The sequence below is a fragment of the Mixophyes fleayi genome, chromosome 1, assembly GCF_038048845.1.
Source record: "Mixophyes fleayi isolate aMixFle1 chromosome 1, aMixFle1.hap1, whole genome shotgun sequence".
NCBI classification, from domain to species: Eukaryota; Metazoa; Chordata; class Amphibia; order Anura; family Limnodynastidae; genus Mixophyes; species Mixophyes fleayi.
In genome coordinates, this window is record NC_134402.1 from 88855104 (window position 1) to 88876461 (window position 21358).

Here is a 21358-nt window from a genome sequence, read left to right on the forward strand (position 1 = left end):
CCATTAGAATCACAACTTTTCACAGACTCTCCTGCTCTCTCCTACCTGTTCTTGTCCCTTTCACCACCTGTGGCTGCAGGTTTCATTAGTTGCGGCTTGTCTAGGTCCTGGAATGTTGGGGGCACTATTTGGAAAAAAAAAATGGGTACATTTAGAAAATTACAACCAGCCACGGCGTTTAATCAATACCACCAACAATTAATAATTAAGCCTTCCTGCAGCCCCAACATTAAAATAATAGTATTCCCATTTAATAAATAAACCTATTTCCCTCCCTCCATAGAGCCCTAGCAATAAATTAATAGTATTTACATTTCATAAATATACCTATGTCTCACAACCATCACTGCCATTAAATAATTCATTGTCACATTTAATAAAGAGACCTCATTCTCCCCAAACTCACCCCCACATTTAATAGTCCCCAAACCACCCTATCTTAAATTAATAGTCCCCACTATAACATTGCCCCTTTAACATCCCACAAACAAAATAGCACCCATTAATTAGCCACCACCTACCTCACACACACTACATTGTCAAAAGCCCCCTGTGCCATCACACACACACATTACTGTGCTCCTTCATCATCACTACACTGTGCCTCATTATGATCACACCGTGCCATTTTACATCACAGTCACACTATGCCTCCTTATGATCACACTGCACCCTCCATGCTGCTTTTCCCCCCTGCACCTGGCCCCCCTTCATCACCCTGTGCCATGCTGCTTTTGCCCCTTCACACGGTGCCATGCTGCTTTTGCCCCTCCTCACACTGTTCCATGCTGCTTTTGCCCCTCTTCAGCCTGTGTCATGCTGTTCCACCTCCTACATCACCCTGTGCCTTTCTCTCTCCCCTGTCCTTCATCACACTGTGCCTTTCTCTCCCCCCCTTCTTCATCACCCAGTGCCTTCCCCCCCTTCTTCTTCATCACCCTGTGCCTTTCTGCTTTCCTCCATCTTTCTTACTTACCTTTGTATTGGCTTCTATCATCTCTTTTCTTGTCCTTTCTCTTCTTTTTGAGGACCCCTCTCTGCACCACTGCTCACTGAATCTCGGGCCTGACGTGATGATGTCAGGCCCGACATTCAGTGCAAACGGAGGAGGGAAGAGGGACGCCAGCACCACGATCACGTGAGTATTTCTCCACTCACATGATCGCAGCGCTCCCCCCCCAAAAAAAATATATAAATAAACAAAAACACGTCGGCAGTGAGGGCCCTGGCTCGGCCCCCTGGCATGCCCGGGTAATTAGTACCTTCCCCCCCTCTTTGCGGTCCTGTATGGTATACTGAAATAAAGTTACAAGCAATTCTTAAGTGTCAAAAGCTTCTATTGACAATTACATTAAGTTTATGCAAAGAGTCAATATTTGCTGTGTTGACCCTTCTTTTTGAAGACCTCTGCAGTTCACCCTGGCATGCTTTCAGTCAACTTCTGGGCCACATACTGACTGATGGCCGCCCATTCTTGCCTAATTAATACTTGGAGTTTGTCAGAATTTGTGGGATTTTGCTTGTCCACCCTCCTCTTGAGGAATGATCAGAAGTTCTCAATGGGATTAAGGTCTGGGGAATTTCCTGGCCATGGACCCAAAATTTAAATGTTCTGATGCCCAAGTTACTTAGTTATCACTCACAATTTTGCCTAAGAACACAGCCATGAATAAAGAATGGTACCAAAAAATCCCCAAGAGCTACTTCTCCCAACCATCCAAGAACAGTTTGGTGACAATCAATGCCTTTTCCAGCATAATGGAGCAACTTGCCATAAGGCAAAAGTGATAACTAAGTGGCTCGGGGATCAAAACATCGAAATTTTGGGTCCATGGCCAGGAAACTCCCCAGACCTTAATCCCATTGAGAACTTGTAGTCAATCCTCAAGAGGCAGGTGGACAAACAAAAACCCACCAATTCTGACAAACTCCAAGCATTGATTAGGCAAGAATGGGCAGTCATCAGTCAGTATGTGTGTCACACTCTCTGGTACCACTGGTAAGGAGCGTGGAATATAGGGCTAGGGGAATTTCTGACCCCTCGCCCCTCTGCCTATCTATTGATTTTGCAATTGATAGAGGCCAGTCCTTTTGGAAATTAAATCCCTTCTGGCTCTCCTTGATGGGTACAGGAGCGACATTGGTGACACAGTGGGAAGGCTTCTTTGTAGATAATCTGGTAACAGCAAGGCCACCTATAGTTTGGGACGCTTTTAAGGCTTTCCTAAGGGGGACATTAATTGCTGTCATAGCTGAAATTAAAAAGTCGTCCAGACAAAAAGAACAGATATTAGAGAAAAAGTGTAAATCCTTAGAAGCACAATACATTGCGGACAAAACTGAGGTTGCAAGGGGAACATGGCAGTTGGCCCAGAGAGAGTGGGTAGAGTATGTATTTGAGAAATCCAAACGTAAATTTCTGTTTTCTAAGCATGTACGATATGCAGAGGGCGTTAGAAATGGTAGCTTCCTGGCTTATCTGACAAGGGCGGAGAGGGCGGATGCGGCAGTACCGGTTATCTGTGATGACAGTGAGGTTAAGAGGTATCTGATGCCTGATATTGTTGAGGTATTTCATAAATATTATACTAATACATATAAGTCACAGGTCAGATATGACATGGATACGTTACAGCGGTATTTTAATGGTATCTCCCTTCCTGTCCTCTCCGATGATAGTAGGGAGTTTTTGGACTCACCCTTTACTCTTGAAGAGATTGATATAGCTATTATGTCATTCCCTAATGGTAAAGCCCCTGGAGTAGATGGAATCCCAATTGAATTATATAAAAAACACCGACCCTTTTTTGTGTCTAGGTTGTTGGATACATTCAGCGAGCTGGGTGAGACTGGCGCTCTTTCCCCTTCAATGGCAGAGGCAATAGTGGTGGTGCTGCCTAAGTCAGGGAAAGATTTGTTGTACCCTGAGTCCTACCGCACGATTTCACTTTTGTCAAATGATGTTAAGATTCTGGCAAAATTACTGGATTTGAGGTTAAGTAGAGTGGTGCTGGAATTAATTCATCCGGATCAGACGGGATTTATGCCGGGCAAGTCCACATCTATCAATCTTAGAAGGCTGTATACTCTCCTGCAGGTGCGATCACCCTCTTCTGAGAGCGAAGTTGTGGTGTCTTTGACGCAGCCAAGGCGTTTGACTCGGTGGAGTGGCCATACCTGTGGGAGGTACTGTCCCGATTTGGAGTGGGCCCGGAATTTATAAAATGGGTTAAACTTTTGTATTCACATCCAGTGGCGCGGGTCTGTGTCAATGGGCATCTTTCTCAACAATTTCAATTAGAGCGGGGTACTAGACAGGGATGCCCGTTGTCTCTGGCCCTGTTTGCATTAGCAATAGAGCCGCTGGCCTGTAAAATCCGGCATGATAGAGAAATTGTGGGACTTAGATCAGAGCACAGAGAGGATAAGGTGGCATTATATGCAGATGATATGCTGCTGTTCCTTTCAGATCATGACACTTCCCTAAAACATTTGCTGCGGGTGGTTAATGGATTTGGTTTTTTTTCCGGCCTAAAAATTAATTGGGATAAATCTAGCGTGTTCCCTCTGGGATGGGAGTGTCCCGTGACAATGCTAGAAGGCTTGCAGTTAAAATGGGCATCGAAATTCAAATACTTGGGAATATGGATCTCTAATACCCCCGCTGAATATGTAGAACTTAATTTACGGCCCCAGATCAAATACATTAAAGAAAAAACTCATGTATGGAAGAAGCTCCCACTTTTTGTCTCCGGTAGGAAAAATTTAATTAAGATGATGGGGCAGCCAAAGTTTTTGTATATACTCCAGGGAGTAAATGTATCAAGCTGAGAGTTTTCTGGCGGGTTTGAAAAACCAATCAGATTCTAGCTATCATTTATTTAGTACATTCTACAAAATGACAGCTAGAATCTGATTGGTTGCTATAGGCAACAACTCCACTTTTCAAACCCGCCGGAAAACTCTCAGCTTGATACATTTACCCCCAGAAGTCACCTGTATATATTCCACCCTCCATTTTCTGATGCATTGATAGCTATTTGATTTCATTGGTTTGGGGAGGGGGAAGGGCTAAGGTCAAGATCAGCTCGCTGTATAGATCCAGATCTTCTGGTGGATTTGCACTTCCTAACTTGAAACTATATTATTTTGCCTCTCAGTTGGTCCACCTTAGGGCATGGGTTTCGGACCTCGATTACCATGAGCTACATTGGGTGTTGGTACACCAATTTAATTCTAATCACACTCCCTTACAGTCACTGCTGGCGGGGCGACTTGGTATGCGGGCTCCTCCGCTCCTGATTCAGGCAGTTAAGATTTGGACAATCTGTAATAAAATAATGAAACAAACTGACATAGATCCATGTACTCCTATCTGGGGGGCAAAGAAATTTGAGAAGTTGAATACAGTGAAGAGGGCCAGGGAGTGGTCTCGGTTGGGTGTGGTGTCGGTAGGTCAACTTTATGACACAAATGTACTTAAATCCTTCGAACAGTTGGTTGGGGAATTCTCTGTACCCAGAACAATGTTTTATTCTTACCTTCAATTACAACACGCCCTAAACACACAATTTAAAGGGGAGACATTGGTGTTTGGGGTGGATCCACTGAGGAAACAATTACAGGCCTTGGGTTATAGAGGTCTGATCTCTCGAATGTATTCATGTCTTCTGTATGAATCCACTGCAGATGATTTGGATGGTTTGAGGAATCAGTGGGAAATAGATATTGGCCCTTTATCAGACAAGGAGTGGGGAATGGTTACAGACAGTACTAAAGGTTATACTTCATCATTAAAATTTCAACAAATACAGGTGTTTATCTTACACAGATTACACTTTACCCCTATTAGATTGGCAAAATTTTGCCCGGATGTTACCCCTAACTGTCCGAAATGCAATTCGATCAATGCTAACTTTTGGCACCTTCTATGGGAGTGTTCATGTATACAAATCTTCTGGCGAAGGATCAGGAGATGTATTCAGGTTACTGGAATTGAAGTGTCTCTTAGTTCACCGTCCACTTGTCTCTTTGGGCTCCGATTGAAGGGGAACGTTAATAAACTGACAAAAATGTACATTTCACAGTTTTTGATGTTGACTAAGGTCTGTATAGCGAGGCTGTGGTTGGCCCGACGAGTCCCACGGTTAAAAATTGGAAGGCACTGGTTAATATTACCATAAGGCATGAGAGATTTGTTTATACTAGCAGACAGGCTCTGAAGAAATTTGAGAATATATGGTACAGATGGTTAGAGTCTTCATTCTATCCTGTGTCATCTAGTACAGATGCTCTATTTACATAAATGTATGGCTCCCACAGTTCTTATAATAAGTATCTGAGTCCATGTAATAAACCCTGCATGTGTAACATACTTATGTATAAGCATTTACGATGTATGATCCTGAATGAATATAGCGCATTTATTATTATTATGCTTTATTGTAATCTTGTAAATTCCGTCATTTAATTCTGATATGTATGCGATTGTTTTTCTTTTCTTTTTGTTGTTTGGTATGTTTATATCTTAAAAAACTTAAATAAAAATACTGGATTTAAAAAAAAAATAAAAATTGCATGTGACTAATACAGAACAGAAAATAATGAATTGCTTTGAAAATACACAAATTACATTCACAACAAGAAAAAAACTCTCAAATCAATATTTAAATAAAATATTTAAAAACTATTTAAAGTATTTTAAAAACTATGGTTAAACTGGTGGGAAATGCATACTGGTAACAATTCAAATCCTGGTTAAGAGGCTTTACTAAAGCTGAAGGCCAATCATATTGTTTTCTATCCTAAAGATGTCATGTATCAAAGCAAATATGGAGAAAACAGCAGCTCATTCCCACTCTTTCCGCCATATTTGCCTTTAGAATGTCACTGTGCACATCAGTCAGTGAAGGGCATGGACGGAGTACTCAGGGCAGAGTGAGGGCATGACAGCATGGTAATAATAGTAATCATTACAATGTAGTCTGTTGCAGCACTCCTTCTCCTGCTCGGTGGATTAAAATAGTATGTTAGCCATGAGGTGGTAAAGGTCAGCTCTGCTTCCATTTAGGAGCAGTAAAAAAATGGAGCAGTAAAATTTTAAATAAAGAAGCTTTTAAAATAAATTGCTCATGTGGCTCCATTGTGTCTCAATGACAAATTGGCATCATTTCAAAATTAGTCAATTTGTACCCTGTTGTCAGTTTGAATAGTTTGCCTTGGGCACATGTACAGAAATACACATCATAGATAATTTTGAACTGTAAGCATAAGGATCACTGTGCTTATCCTAATATACTGTCATATGACCAAGTTAGGTGTGCTGTCTCCTGTGGTTAGACAAGTGCACTTCAGCCAGCGTCTTGGTTTAACTAGCCTCAACTAGATTTATTATCCAGGCATGAAAATAAATAAAGAAAAACAAAATCCTAGCCTGTCCGGCTTCTAACCAGTACAAAGGTATACTCTTTCTCAAGTGAAGGACCTTGAATCCCACACATACACAAAATAACAGCAGGTGCAGCTCCTGATTACCAGCAGAATGAGCTACAACATACTCTGGTGAATTGAAAGACCCTAAATGGGCCTTAAGAATGGAACCCACCCTTCTCTCTATTCATACCCCAGGGATTCTTATACAGACTCTTCCTGTTGCCGAACACGCTCTTTCGGAAACTCCTTCCGACACAAAAATCTCCCTGGGGCATTAAAGCATATAGGACAGAAAGCCTGGCAGATATACCTCTACAATTCACCACTTGCCCAGTGCTTCTGTCACAATGCATATATGATGTTTATACATACATTAAAGTAAAACAGATGGCAAACTGAAAATAAACATGAATACATTTTAGTTTGTACGTTTTGCAAATATGCATGTGTGAATGGGCCATGTGTATTAGCATAGGGATCAGTTCATTTTCTTACAACAAAATTCCCCACTTTTCCATTATTATTAGATTATACCCTAGTGCCACTGACAGTTAACTGTGTTTGACTATTTGTATTTTCAAGTCTGCTCAGATGTACAGTCATGGCCAAAAGTTTTGAGAATGACACAAATATTATTTTTCACAAAGTCTGCTGCCTCAGTTTTTATGATGGCAATTTGCATATACTTCAGAATGTCATGAAGAGTGATCAAATGCATTGCAATTCGTTTCAAAAGTCCCTCTTTGCAATGACAATGAACTTTATCCCAAAGACAACATTTCCACTGCATTTCAGCCCTGCCACAAAAGGACATTTGGTCAGTGATTCTCTTGTTAACACAGGTGAAAGTGTTGATGAGGACAAGGCTGGAGATCACTCTGTCATGCTGATTAAGTTAGAATAACAGACTGGAAGCTCTAAAAGGATGGTAGTGCTTGAGATAATTGTTCTTCCTCTGTTAACCATGGTTATATGCAAGGAAAATGTGCAGTCATCATTGCTTTGCACCAAAAGGGCTTAACAGGCAAGGATATTGCTGCTAGTAAGTTTGCACCTAAATCAGCCATTTATCGCATCATCAAGAACTTCAAGGAGAGAGGTTCAATAGTTGTAAAGAAGGCTTCAGGGTGCCCAAGAATGTCCAGCAAGCGCCAGGACCGTCTCCTAAAATTGATTCAGCTGCTGGATCGGGGCACCACCAGTGCAGAGCTTGCTCAGGAATGGCAGCAGGCAGGTGTGCGTGCATCTGCACGCACAATGTGGCGAAGACTTTTGGAGGATTGACCGGTATCAAGAAGGCCAGCAAAGAAGTCACTTCTCTCCAAGAAAAACTTCAGGGAGAGACTGATATTCTGAAAAAGATACAGGGATTGGACTACAGAGGACTGGGGTAAAGTCATTTTCTCTGATGAATCCCCTTTCAGATTGTTTGGGTCATCTGGAAAAACGCTTGTCCGGAGAAGGAAAGGTGAGCGCTACCATCAATCCTGTGTCATGCCAACAGTAAAGCATCCTGAGATCAGGTGATGTCACTGACTGCTGGAATGGTTATTGCCTATTTAAGGCAGACACTGGCACTACTCCAGTGCCAGAGTATTGGGTCTCACACCTTTAGTCTGCTCCTGTTTCCTGCCTGCTATTTTTCACATACTTTTCTATTATGGCTAGCATGAGATATCATAAACTTGCAGAACTTTAGGAGTAGAGGTCTTCACCTTTAACAGCTGACTTTCTCGTAGAGAATAGTTATGCTCACAGGTTCTCAGATGCCCCCAGCTCTTAAACTCAATGTAGTGTAAGTTTATGAGCAACTCCGCAGTACCGCGTAAGAGGTGATGACAGGAGGTATGGGTGGTCAGCAATAAGCTGAGGTCCACGGACTGGAGCAGACAGGCGTAGTGTGGTATAGGCAAAGGTCTTTGCCGGCAGCAAACAGGTGTATCCGGGTCACAGGCAAGATCAGGGCCGCAAGCAAACAATCAAATCCAGGAAATACAAGCCAAAGGGTCATACACGGTAATCAATCCAGAAATCAGAGAAACAGACAGGAGCAGGATAGCTATTCAGGAACTGAGATGCTATAACCGACACTAAGCCCTCCCTACCTTAAATAATTAGATGGACCAATCAGGAAGGAACACACCGAGGACTGGCAATTAGCCCCAAGAGGCAGCTAATTAAAATTATAGGATGTAAGGTCATGGCTGACCCGAAACCAGTATGCAGAATAAACATAATACAAAAACTCTAGTTGGAGTTACATGCCCCTCCTATCTATCCTAATGTGTCAAACACTACATTTGTTTTACGCGTGCACCCTGCTGTGAATCATGCTGGGACACGGTACTGACAGCAGGAGGCGTCCCGACCATTGTCCTGGCAACGGCCGGGCCAGGAGAGGAAATTACTCTCTGCTCCAAAGGCGTCCCGGCCGTCACCATGACAACTGGGACGCCTTTGGAGCAGAGAGTCGTGGCGAGTGAATGCACCGCCGTGCCTCGTGACAGCCTCTATACATTCTTGGAAGCTGATTCTGACTTCTGTCTTTTCTTGGATACTTTTCTGCCTCACAAACTGGTTCTGTTTGGATCTTCCTGTTCTGACTTCGGCTACCCAGTCTAATCTTCTGATTTCTCCCTGTACTTTCATTGTCCATTCTGGTTATGACCTGGATTGTCAATTTCTTTCTACTCTCTTTCAGCTACCATGCTAGCAACTGGCACTGTGGGCCACGACCTACACATCCCACACAAACCTCTTTGGGGGAGTCCCTGGTGAACACTGGGGGCACGTTAGGCTCTGTGCCTCTTTGCTCAGTAGCACCAACTGTTGGCAGGTCCATTATTTTTCCAGCAAATTTATGATGAAATACTCTGGCCTAAAAAATATGGATGGTGCTGGAAAATCATCAGCTTGTGATTTACTTCAGCATCTAGTGATATGGGTGGATCAGCAAGAATCGAAGCAGGCCCAGCTTCTTCAATGCCTGCAATGGCTGGTCACTTGCCTGAATACTACTGAGGGCTCTCTGACTATGCCAGTACAAGAATCTTCACGGTCTGCACTGGCTGTAGCAGTTTCTACTGCCTCCAATTTGAGCACTCCTACTCTGGACAGGTTTGAAGAAGATCCCAAAAAAGCTGGGGATTTCTCAACCAATCTGACCGGCCAGGCTCTCACTTGGGCATTCCCCCTATGAGTTTCTTCGGTCACCTCCAGACTGCTTAAGATCTGGAAAGGCTTTTTTGGCCAATACACTATGCAATTCAGCACACTCGCCTCCACGGTGAGATGGAACAATGAGACCTTAATGGCGGCCTTTTGGCAAGGCTTAACTGACTGAATTAAAGATGAACTTGCCTCCAGGGAACTTCCTTCTGATCTTGACGAGTTAATCTGCCTCTGCGTCAAGATTGACATTCGCTTCAATGAACAGACCCAGGAGAAGGAACACTCCTGTCGTCCATTTGTTTGACTAGGATCCACATTCCAGGAGCCTCCCGTAACCTGAGAAGTCAATGCAAGTGGGTCATTCTTGTCTTTCACAGGAGGCTCGCGAGAGGAGATTTAAGAACAACTTATGCCCCTATTGCTCTGAATCTGGCCACATTTTGGTGAACTGCCAACAGAGCCCGGGAAATGCCAAACCCTAACTAGCACTAGAAAGACTGAGTTAGAAGTAAAAAATCCTGCACATTTTTTTTTTGTGGACCCCAACTTTCTAGGAAATCCAGCCCTGTGCTGAACAGCCTGGGGCTGGTTGTCACCATGGCAGGGGGACACCCTGCCTTGGATTCCACTGCTACGGTGTCACTGGCCCCAGCTGGCCAAGATCGGGGTTGGTTGAAAGAGTATCGGGGGACTCCACACTGTTCCCACAATTTTCCTCCGGCATTAGGGTTAATATGACCGGGGGGGGGGGGATTAGGGGGGGGGGAGTACACTGGACCTACTCACCGTTTTAGTGCCGATAGTATGACTGTCAGCGTTTTTACTATTCACTGTATGTATTTTGATTAGAAAGTAAAGTACTTTAAACATAATGTAAAAGTAATACTTTTAATAACTAAGTTAGCATTTAAATATATAACATTGCACAATTTTACAGTTAACGCACTATCATACTCTAGATTGAATCTTGTAAATGAAAAAATTAAAACTAGAGAAAAACATAATTAAATAATTTAACAGAACACTTTTATGTGTGTTAAAAATAAATGCGTAATAAAAAGTACTGTATAGTGTGTCAAATCCAACGTATGCTATCCGTGGATTGATGCAGAGCTTATACAGAATCAAAGGAAATCTTCCTGCATGCATTATGATCGATCATGGAACAGAATATACACAACACTATCTCTTCTGTATAAATCTGCTCTGCTTTATTGCATATAAGGTATATACATTTATTGTACGTTTGAGGAACTTGTTCACGTACAAAAACAGCTGATGAATCGCAAGATCAGTCTCCTGACAAGCCTATGGTTGTACTTGCACTTTAGCCTTGTGGTGCAATTTTCAAGAAGCTTGAGGTAGTAGGTTATTTGTAATTAGCTACTTCTGCAGATTTTTACTTCTGCTTTTATTCTCTGCAAACTTCTCACAAATTCTAGAATATATCCCCGAGCATATTAAAATGTGAATCATTCTTAAAGGTACACTACATTTCATATGAAATATATTATCAAGTGTCTTAAAACATGTCATGAAATAATGAAATTGCTAAAACATTTTTTATTATGGACAGTAAAAATCTTCCACTTTGTTTCCTTTAGCTTTGCAAGTCTACTTAATGATTACGTAGTATCTGAGTTCTTTGTCATTGATGGAGATTCGTTGCTAATAACCAGCAGTACCAATTGTTCTCTAAAGCAAGGACAAGATTTACATTTCTTTTTCTTGGTGGAACGTTTCCTGCTTAATTTAACAAGCAAGGGAGCAAAATATGTCATTGTTTTCTTCAAGGTAGGTACATTTTTAAGATGTATCATAAATTGTTATTTATCATATGGATTTAATGAGTTTAATTAAACCCAATATGGGGCAAATGCCTCAAGTACTCAGCAATATTCCAGGCATGAACAGGCAGCATACTATTATTTTATTCTGGGTGACAGTGTTGAAGTAGAAGAAAATCTCAGATTTCTGTTACTTGTAAAAAATGCAGTTAACCTGTAGCCGTTTGTCTTAATATGGTCATAGAACACCTCTTTTTAAAATCCTTATACTTTACAGTAAGCAGGCCCGGCGCTCCCATTAGGCAAGGTTAGGCAGTTGCCTATGGCGCCGGGCTCTGCAGGGCGCCTCAGAATTAAAAAGCAATTACTATTATAGTTTAAAACTGTGCGGCGACCGCTGAGCATACCTTAAATGGCCGCCGCACAGCTTGAGATCGATCCACGGGGAGGGGGAGGGGCTATGGATCACCACCGCCGCCCTCCCCTCCAACAGCTGATGGGGCGCTCTGTCTCTTCCTCTCCACTCACTGAATGTCGGGCGTGACATCATCATCACGGCCCGACAGTGTCAGTGAGGGACGGGACCTGGCAGAGAGAAACAGCTTTATGGAGCCAAGGTAAGGAAAGATGGGGGGGGGAGTTTTTTTACATTGTGTCGAGGGGGGGATTTTGTTACATTGTGCCTAGGGCGCCGAGGACCCTAGCACCGGCCCTGACAGTAAGGGATAATATTATGTCATTTACATTTAACAGCATCTTCTGTACTTAATGGAGCCAGAGATTGTGACCAATACGATTGCTCCATAGTAAGCTTAATCACTATTAATTGCTATACTGACCTCAAACTCCCAATACCCTCTAAATCTACATCAGGGAACCCCACGCTTTTTGTTCCCCCGATCTTGCTACTACCAGCACTAAAAAGAAAAGGCATACGGTCGCACACAGCTATGGAACCATTGCTCAATTGTGGATGATATAATATCATTCCCCGACAAAAGGCAGGGTGCACTCTCATCTGCTAATAACATATAGAGACAAAGAGAGAGAGAGAACACGAGAGGCACTCCAATTCCTATAGAAATGTTTATAGGTGATTAAGTTGCAACAGTAGCAAATATTTAAAACTTAAATTTTATTGATATCTATTAAAAAGCAGCGAAATATAAAAATGTATGTGTTATGTAATAAAAGCGTTTGCGAAACGTACGTTAGGGAGCAGGGTAGTACCCGACAAGCGGCACTGAACCCGGGTGGTTCGCCGGAGATGGGAGCCGTGCGATATCAGATACGCGCTGAAGGTATCTGTTCACACTCATGTTAGGTTCTCTCTATTAGGAGAATAGATCTGGTCTGATCGTTATTTAGTTAGGTTTAGATCTGTGCACGAGTAGTACCCGATAGTACATCATATATGCTAGGGGATCTGCATTTGACATCTGAATCTCCCCGTACATGTACTCTCTATGCACAATACCTAGCAGGGATTAGGGTCAGCACTTTAATTAGCACACATGGTGCAAATCTTTCCTTATCAATACAACCAGAAGGAAATTTCAGGGGTTATAACTTAATAGGATCCTTGGATATTATCATAACAGTGATGTGCTAATCTATAACACTGTATTTATTAATTGATTTACTTCTTATGATATGCCATTATGGAATAGAAACGGGCATATTATTATTTTAATAGATCTGCCTCTTATGATATCTACCTGTGAAATAGAAACAGGCATATTATTCCATATATGAGAATATTTAAATATGTGCTGAATATTAAGGGACAGAATAAGATGTTCTCTAGTAAAGTATTTATAACAAATTGTTGACAATTAAACAATTATCCTTTATGGACAGATAATCCCCTTGTTACAGACCAAGATCTTGTTTTTTGGAAAATGACAGTGAGAACTTATCTTTATTATAGGAATATACTCCCTTCTGTGTGTATCACTATTATATGATACTCTTCTTTGCCGTGAGTTTGGGTACTAGTTGTTTTAATACATAACACATACATTTTTCATTTTTGCATTTCGCTGCTTTTTAATAGATATCAATAAAATTTAAGTTTTAAATATTTGCTACTGTTGCAACTTAATCACCTATAAACATTACTATAGGATTTGGAGTGCCTCTCGTGTTCTCTCTCTCTTTGTCTCTATACTACCAGCACTAGACTGGCAGTACAAGGGTTAATCTGATTGGGAGGGCACACTATTTAATTTATTTAATGTAATGCTGCCAGGCCTGGTGCAAGCACTTAGACTAGACCAGTGGATTCCAAACTTTTTCAGTTCAAGGCACCCTTAGGGTCTCCAAAATTTTTTCAAGGCACCCCTAGGCAAAAATAATTACCAAATAGTCCCCCACCTTGCTTACCACTGGCCCTGGCCACTGCACCCCTGTGAGATCTCCAAGGCACCCCAGGGAGCCTAGGTGCACAGTTTGGGAACCACTGGACTAGACCCCTAGCTGGAGCAGGAGATACGGCAGCAGCTGACTTGGACGTCCCTGCATGGGAAAGTCCTTACTGTACATTGACTATTGAATCAGCCCAACCCCCACCCCATTCACTCCACCAAAATTGTAAACTTTTATTCACTTTTAAACCAGCCAGTGAAGGGGTGCACAACTTAACTTGCTTAAGCATCTAAAATACATAGAGTTTACTATAGTAAAAGATAACCACCTTGCAGTTATGCCATATCTCAATTAGGTCATATCTCAGTTATGCTATACATGTTAACATTGATAAAAAAATTCCCATGGAGACAGAAATGTGTGAATTGCCGAAAAGTGTTGTTGTGCCACCCAAAGGGACATAACCATTCCATGTAGTGTGGTTATGTTACATAACACATTTGGCATCCCTCATCTCTATAGTAAGATATTTACCCTTCAACACCTCTGTAGTAAAACATTTCCCTTAACATCTGTAATAACACATCCAAGTTCCCCCTCACTTCTGTAGTAACACAACCCCCCATTCCTGGAGAAACACATTTCTTCCCCCACCCCTCCCTGTAAAACCTCCATCAACTTTGTAGTAGAACATCTCACTATCCCCTCTGTAGTAGCACATTTTCCCTCTCCCACCTGTAACAGCACATCCCTCATAACCAAAATTTACACTTTCTCCCTCCTCACCCAAACTTCCCCATAACAACACATTCCCCTGAACATTTCTCACCTGCCCCCTTGCAATAGTACAGGCACAATATATTTGTGAAATGAATTAATTTAAATTTGTCCCAGACTGACCTAATCGACAAATGGCCAGGTCTCATTGTGGCTGTGGGGGTGAGAACTGGGAGAGCCCACCACCACCACCACCACAGTGAGACCTGGTATAAGACAGATAAAGGGGTCCCAGGATATATTGTGACCTTGAGCTGCTTGTTGTGCACCTGTGCTCTAGAGTAATTGTATTTTGTAAAGTAATATTTGTTGCTGTTTATTAGGTTGATAAATTTTTGCTGTGGTGACAAAATGTATTCTTTGCAATGTCAGTAAATAAACAATCTATTACTTCTGAAACACATACAAAATACAACATTTGTAACAGTTTTCTTATGATTGTGTTTTATATTATTCTTAGGATATGGAACACATGTATTCCCAATATCCTCATTTGAAATGCCTGCGCACACAGCTGGCTCTGCACCTACAGCACAATACAAACACAGTTGTACACACATTTTCAAACTTTCTTTCTGAGAAATGGAGAAACTTTCTCAGGGAACAGCCTCCTTACTTCTTAATGGTTTCTGATACAGGAATCAGCCATAAACAAACACTTTTTTTTGAGATGCTAATGTTAAATGCCCTGGGAAGCCAAATCGATGTTGTGCTCACTGCTGGACAGGAGTCTGATAACCTCAGAGTGTATGGATATCATGCCAAATCATCAGGTCGGCACAAGCGATACATAACAAAGGTAAGAGCAAGGTAATGTGCAATTTACAAATAAATTTGCAATGTAACAAAAGTAGATTTTTTCTGGTGGAAAAGGAGCCTTGTATGAAGCTATACTCACATCTAGGTATCTTTTGCCTTTGACGTTATACATTTCCATCATTGAATGCTTCTGTGTGACTATCAGCTATATAACAGGTGACACCATAGACCATAGGAGTGTAGAGAAAATCACTCCTTTGCAGCAAACAAGTTACAAATTTATATACTTATACCAACCATTTACCAATAAAAAATTGGGGCAATTTAGGCATCCTGTTTCACACAGGTCATGTAATACCCAACTCTGAAATATTGTATAAGTTCATATAGCTGCATATGGTATTACATCATAACATATAATACATGATTTCAAATTTAAGAGTTAAGCTGTTGGTATTCTTCACATTTTAGATTAGAGTAACAATTTATTTGTATGTATAATGCAGCATACAATCTCCAACAAACTTTGAAAAGACAGCCTTTCAACAGCCATTTTACATACACATACAATTTGTCAAGGCATAGAGGATAATGAAACAAGATATCCCTAAATATATTAATAGATTGTATCTCTATAAATGTCCATATATACATGTGGTAGGTGTTGGGTTAATGTTTATCAGTCAATAAAGTAAAGCTGAAGCTTAAAGAAAGCAGAAGTGTAAATAGCCAGAGGAAAAGCAAACAAACATAATAATATATGATACATATTAAAATATGATAAAGGCACTGACATCAGTTTGCTGTTAGTGATCTGGAGCAGGGAGGAGGTAAATTGCATTATCCCCCCAAAAAAAGTTAGAAGAATTAAATTTCCCATGAAAGATATGTTTTTGTATTTCATTTTTAAAATGTGTTTAAAAGACAAATAGTATGGGCCTGATTCATAAAGGCACGCATACTGAGTGCAACCTGCATTTGGTTTTAAATGCACGTATTTCGGCTTTGTGCACGCGCAAATTCATCAAGGCATGAATCTCAAGATACATGAGCTGTTGAATTCGGGTGTAGGTCTGCTGTGTTCTACTACACAAGAAACTGCATAATAGTCCAATAGCTATGTGGATTTTATATTCGCCAAAATATATAAATTTAATGCCATGTGTTAGTAATAAAGGCATTAATGATCAAAGAGTAAAAAAAATAAAAAAAAGTTTATTTATTGTTTTCTCATGAAATATATTTATTAGTGTGCTGTTAATGTCTACTAATCATAAAATACATTTAGCATTTAAAATACAGTTGCTCATGATTGCCAACACTACATGTTATAGCATGCATATGAGACTGTCAACACTACTGAACAGGACTTGGACTAGTCCTTAGCTGGAGCAAAACAGAAAAACAAGTAACTTTGAGATGCTCAGAGCTTGATTTGCCTGCTCTTGAGTTTGGCATGCCCCTATTGTTCATTGACTATGGCAAATGCCCCTTTCCTGCCCAGTTCACTCCCCAAAATCGCAGGTTGAATTATGTGTCCTTTGTGTTTGAGGACGGAGCGGACAGGGCTGCATATACTGGTGTATGTCTTGGTTCTGGGCGTGTGCAGAGTGATTTTGTATACGATATACTCAAGATCGGGAGATACGTGCCTTGATGAATCAGGCCCCATATGTTCATGTTCTTGATCCCATTGGAGTGGGTGAGCCCCATTTTTACTCAACAGTAATGTGATTATAGTAGCACTAGTGACAGCATCTATAAAGAGTTTCAAAAGCCTAAATTCTTGTACTACCACTGAGGAAACTGGATTCTGGTTGTACTGCAAGATATCAAGGTCAAAATACCTTTTCATTACGAGTAGTTAGCACCTGTTTATGTGTTCCCAGTTTTGTGGATGGTGATAAACCAAAATGTAGCCAATAAGATCATTAGAGTCCACAGTGAAACTGTGGATTTAAGGATATTTGTGCTTATCTTCCTACATACAACTTCAGTTTCCCTGGCAACTAATGATTATTGTTTTTCATTTCCTTAGAATGCCAAACAGTTTAAAAGAGCTCTTGAAGAATTAACCACTTCACAGAACCAAAATAAACAAAAAGGCATTAAACAGGTACTGTTGTATGTTAATCTTACTAAAATATTAACAATTCTAATAACAGCTATGATTTGGGTGATCATGCTGTTGAAGTTCATAAAAGGCTTATGTAAACCGCACAAATACAAATTAAACATGATAACAAATCATACAAGTGCAAAATAACAAAATGCAAGTGTAAATCATACAAGTACAATTATACAAATGTAAAAGTATACATTAAACATAAAAATTACACAAATGCAAGTTAAACATAAAAACATGCCAAATATATTTAAGGTAGACAAAGGAGGTGCAGACATGAGACATAGGGTAGAGAGAGCTCTGCTCATTAGAGCATTCAGTCTAGATTGAGGGAAAAAGCAGATACAGCAAGAGTTAATGGGACACAAATGGACATAGAAGGAACAGTCTACGAGGGAGTAGGTTAAGCTGTAGTGAAAAGGTTTGTTTAGAGAGCGCTTGAAAGATTGGAGTTTGGGGGAGTTCCTCAGACGGGGAAAGGAGTTCCATAAGTGGCGAGCAGCATGGAAGAAGACTTGGAAGCTAAATAAAAGGTAGTTATTAGAGGGGAGGAGAGGCATAAATAAGAAACAGAGCAAAGAGTTCGAGCTGGGGTGTATCTAGTTCATCAAAGTACAACAACAGAAAAACTGTCTTTATAAAAACTAGAGTTACAAAAATGATAGCATGCAAATTTTCAAAATCTATTTATTTTACTTTTTTAATTCAGTATAGACACAGCAGTCACCATCATCAAGTTGATGATGATGACTGGTTTATATTTAATGCGAGAACATCAAAATATACTTCAGCATATCTCAAGGCCACAATTCTGCAGCTATAGGTTTATGCCATGGTGCTGACAGCTCCCAGGAAAGAACCACTTGGCTGGGGTATCAGAGACATACCACATCCGGCCAAGCCGCTCAGTCCTGAAAGGAGTAGTATCAAGGTACAAACTGAAGTCAAAGTATTCTAGAAGGTAAAATAGTGATGGACAAATGCAAAGTCAAGGGACCGGAGAAGGTAGAATAGTGGGAGACGAAACCGAGGTCAAACGATTGCAGAAGGTAGCATCGTGATGTACAGTCCAACAAAATTAGTCTCCTTTAAAATGCAAGCAGAGAGATCCAAAACTTTGCTTCTGTAAAGGTTGAGTAGAACTGAGGGCCTTATAAAGGCTTCAAACTGGTGAGATGAACTGTTCTGATTGACTTGAACTTTTCACTAAACGGCTGATTGCAGAGTAGGGAAAGCTGTGCAGTAGTCCAGATGAGGTGACTAGTTAGATTGCTGTTGTTATCAGATGCTTATTTACAGGAATTGAGAAAATGTGTTTGCAGCTGCCATTGTGATTAGTTATCTGACAGCTGTCATCTGGAGCTAGTGTTGTGAATCCTCACAGCACCCCCCCCTTTTAAGAGCAGCTGCTGAATTTTACTCAGAAGCAGCTTGAAAAATTTGGTGAGCAGGGCAGGTGCTTGAACATTGGTTGACTTAATCCAAGAGCGTTCTCCAGGACTGTAGCTCTTTCTGCACACCAGGTACTGAATTTCACTTCCAGATCTGTGAGAGTCAAGGATCAACTGAATGATGAATTCTTGGTGGCCCTCTACCTCCACTGTGGGAGGAGGAACCACGACTCATTTGAGAAAGAGATCCTTCACCACCGGTTTCAGGGGGAAATGTGGGACACCAGATGGATCTTCCCGCTGATTGGGTATGGACTGATGTATCTAAGCCCCAATTTTTTAACGAGGGCATCGTCAGAGCGATGTTTCATGTGGAGAGCCACACTTGATCGCCCACTGAGAACACAGGCCTAGAAGAGTTTGAGTGTCGATGACAGTTTCTTCAAGGCTATGAAATGGACTTGCTTGGAGAAGTAATCCAGTACCAACAGGATGGTGGAGTTGCCTTGAGAGCTGTAGTGGTCGGTAATGGAATCCATGGTCACAGGAGTTTGTGGCCTCTGTGAAATGGACAGGACAACAAGAGCCGGGAAGACAGTGTCCGTGGTACCTTGGTGTGTGCACAAGTTTTTTCAGAATTTGACAAAGGTGACATCTTTGTAGTGGGCCACCAGAATTCTTGGAGGATCAAATCAATAGTCTTCTTGATACCAGGATGCCCTGTCAATCATGAGTCAAGTGCCCGTGGCAGAACCTGTAGCTGGGTGGAACAAACATATTTCCTTCCAGTGCCTTGGGCAGTTCTGCCGTTGCCATCTGCTTACTGTCCAGCAACTCTGAAGAAATGGCCACTCCTAGAATCAAACCTGAACGGATAATGGTTTCACCATCCATAATGGATTGTTCAGGAGGTAACTGTTGTGAGAGTGCATCGGCCTTAAAGTTGTTGGACCCAGGTCGGTATAAATTATTATGAAATCGAAGCGGGTTATTAAGAGTACCCGCTGCCCTTGTCAAAAGTCCAACCTTTTGTCCCCCTAAATATACTGCAGGTTCTAGTGATCAGTGAGGAGAGAGCCGGGATGATGGTCAACACCTCACAGTTTTCCAGGTTACAGTTGACTTTATTAGGTGAACCTTTTAGAAAAAAAAGATGAGGAGGACAACCTTGTTGTCAGTGTGGAAAAGCATGGCTCCCGTACTACTCTCTGATACATCCACTTCAAGGGTATAGGCCTGACTATGGTCAGGATACCGGAGGATGGGTCCTGAGGTGAAGAGGTTTTTGAAGGTTTCAAAAGACTGTGGTATCTAGGGAGTGCATGTATCCATGGGTTGTCCAAGGCCTTGATAGGGCTAACTTTTCTTAAAAAGTTTCTGATAAAATGTCTATAGTAGTTGCTGAACACCACAAACCTCTGGAAGGCCTTAATCCCTCTGGGAATTGGCCAATTGAGCACAGCAGAGAGCTGCTGTGCTTATGTCCTTTGCTGAGATGGTATGTCCCAGGAAGATCACACTGGAATGGCTAAAGAACACTTTACCATTTTGCAAATAATTGAATGTCCAGTAGCCTTTGCAGTGTCTCTCTCACATGATTGTGATGTTCCTTGCGCGCGCTAGAGAAGATAAGCATATCATCCAGGTAGATGAGGACTGATGTCTCCAGTAGGTCCCTAAAGAGGGAATTCACATAGACTTGGAAGACGGCTGGGGCATTACAAAGGCCAAATGTCATGACCTGGTTTTCATAGTGGTCATCCTTAGTGCTGAATGCTGTCTTCCATTTGTCTCACTCTCAGATATGGAACAGGTTGTAGGCTCCTCGTAGGTCCAATAGGCTCCATGGCCTAATGGAGCCTATTGAAGAGATCCAAGATCAGTGTGAAGATTTACCAATATTTGTTTGTTATTTCATTAAGTCCCAATAATTGATGCAGGGTCTTAGGAAATGTCCTTCTACGCTGTGAAAAAGAAACCTGCACCAGTGGGGGATTGGGATTATAGGATGAATTCTTGCTCTAAATTCTCCCGTATATAGATGGTCTTGGTCCTTGTTTCAGGTGCATCGTGCAGGTATTTTCTGCCCCTTGGGGACCTGGTGCCAGTCAGCAGGTCACATTGCGCTTTTGGATGGCACTGAATGAGATTGGCCCCCCATAACTGGAACACATCAGCATCCGGATGGTCTCGTGGGTTACCGAAGTTGGAGTTTTGGGTCAGCCATCCACGGCTCCAATGGCCATTGGCCTGATCTTAGGAACCAGAGTGGTTCCATCTTTGAGGTGAAGTCAAAGTCTATAAAACTCTCAAACGCTCCAAAATCCAGTAAGGTCTCAGTGTCAGTGGAGCAAGATCCCCAGGAGAGGGTAATGGATATTTGGAAATGAAGAGTGAAAAGAGGAGGAAAATGGCTCCAATGCTCACTGGACATGCCTCCTGTTATCCAGTGGGCAACTCCATTTTCTGATGGCTCCAATCTTTTTAATTAAGGAAACACTTTCTTCCATTGTTGTTGACGCCCACTAAAAGACTTTTAATTGTCTATA

The 21358-nt window shown here is 41.5% G+C and overlaps 1 protein-coding gene across 1 annotated transcript in view; it reads left to right on the forward strand.

Annotated features, from left to right (window-relative positions):
* LOC142119689 (putative ATP-dependent RNA helicase DDX60) overlaps window positions 1-21358 on the forward strand; it is a 388335-nt gene that overhangs the window by 47971 nt on the left and 319006 nt on the right. Inside the window, exons 3-5 of the mRNA XM_075194180.1 lie at window positions 11208-11397; window positions 14995-15333; window positions 17332-17409. Of these exons, the coding sequence (XP_075050281.1) occupies window positions 11208-11397; window positions 14995-15333; window positions 17332-17409 (607 nt within the window). The remainder of the gene's footprint in view (window positions 1-11207; window positions 11398-14994; window positions 15334-17331; window positions 17410-21358) is intronic.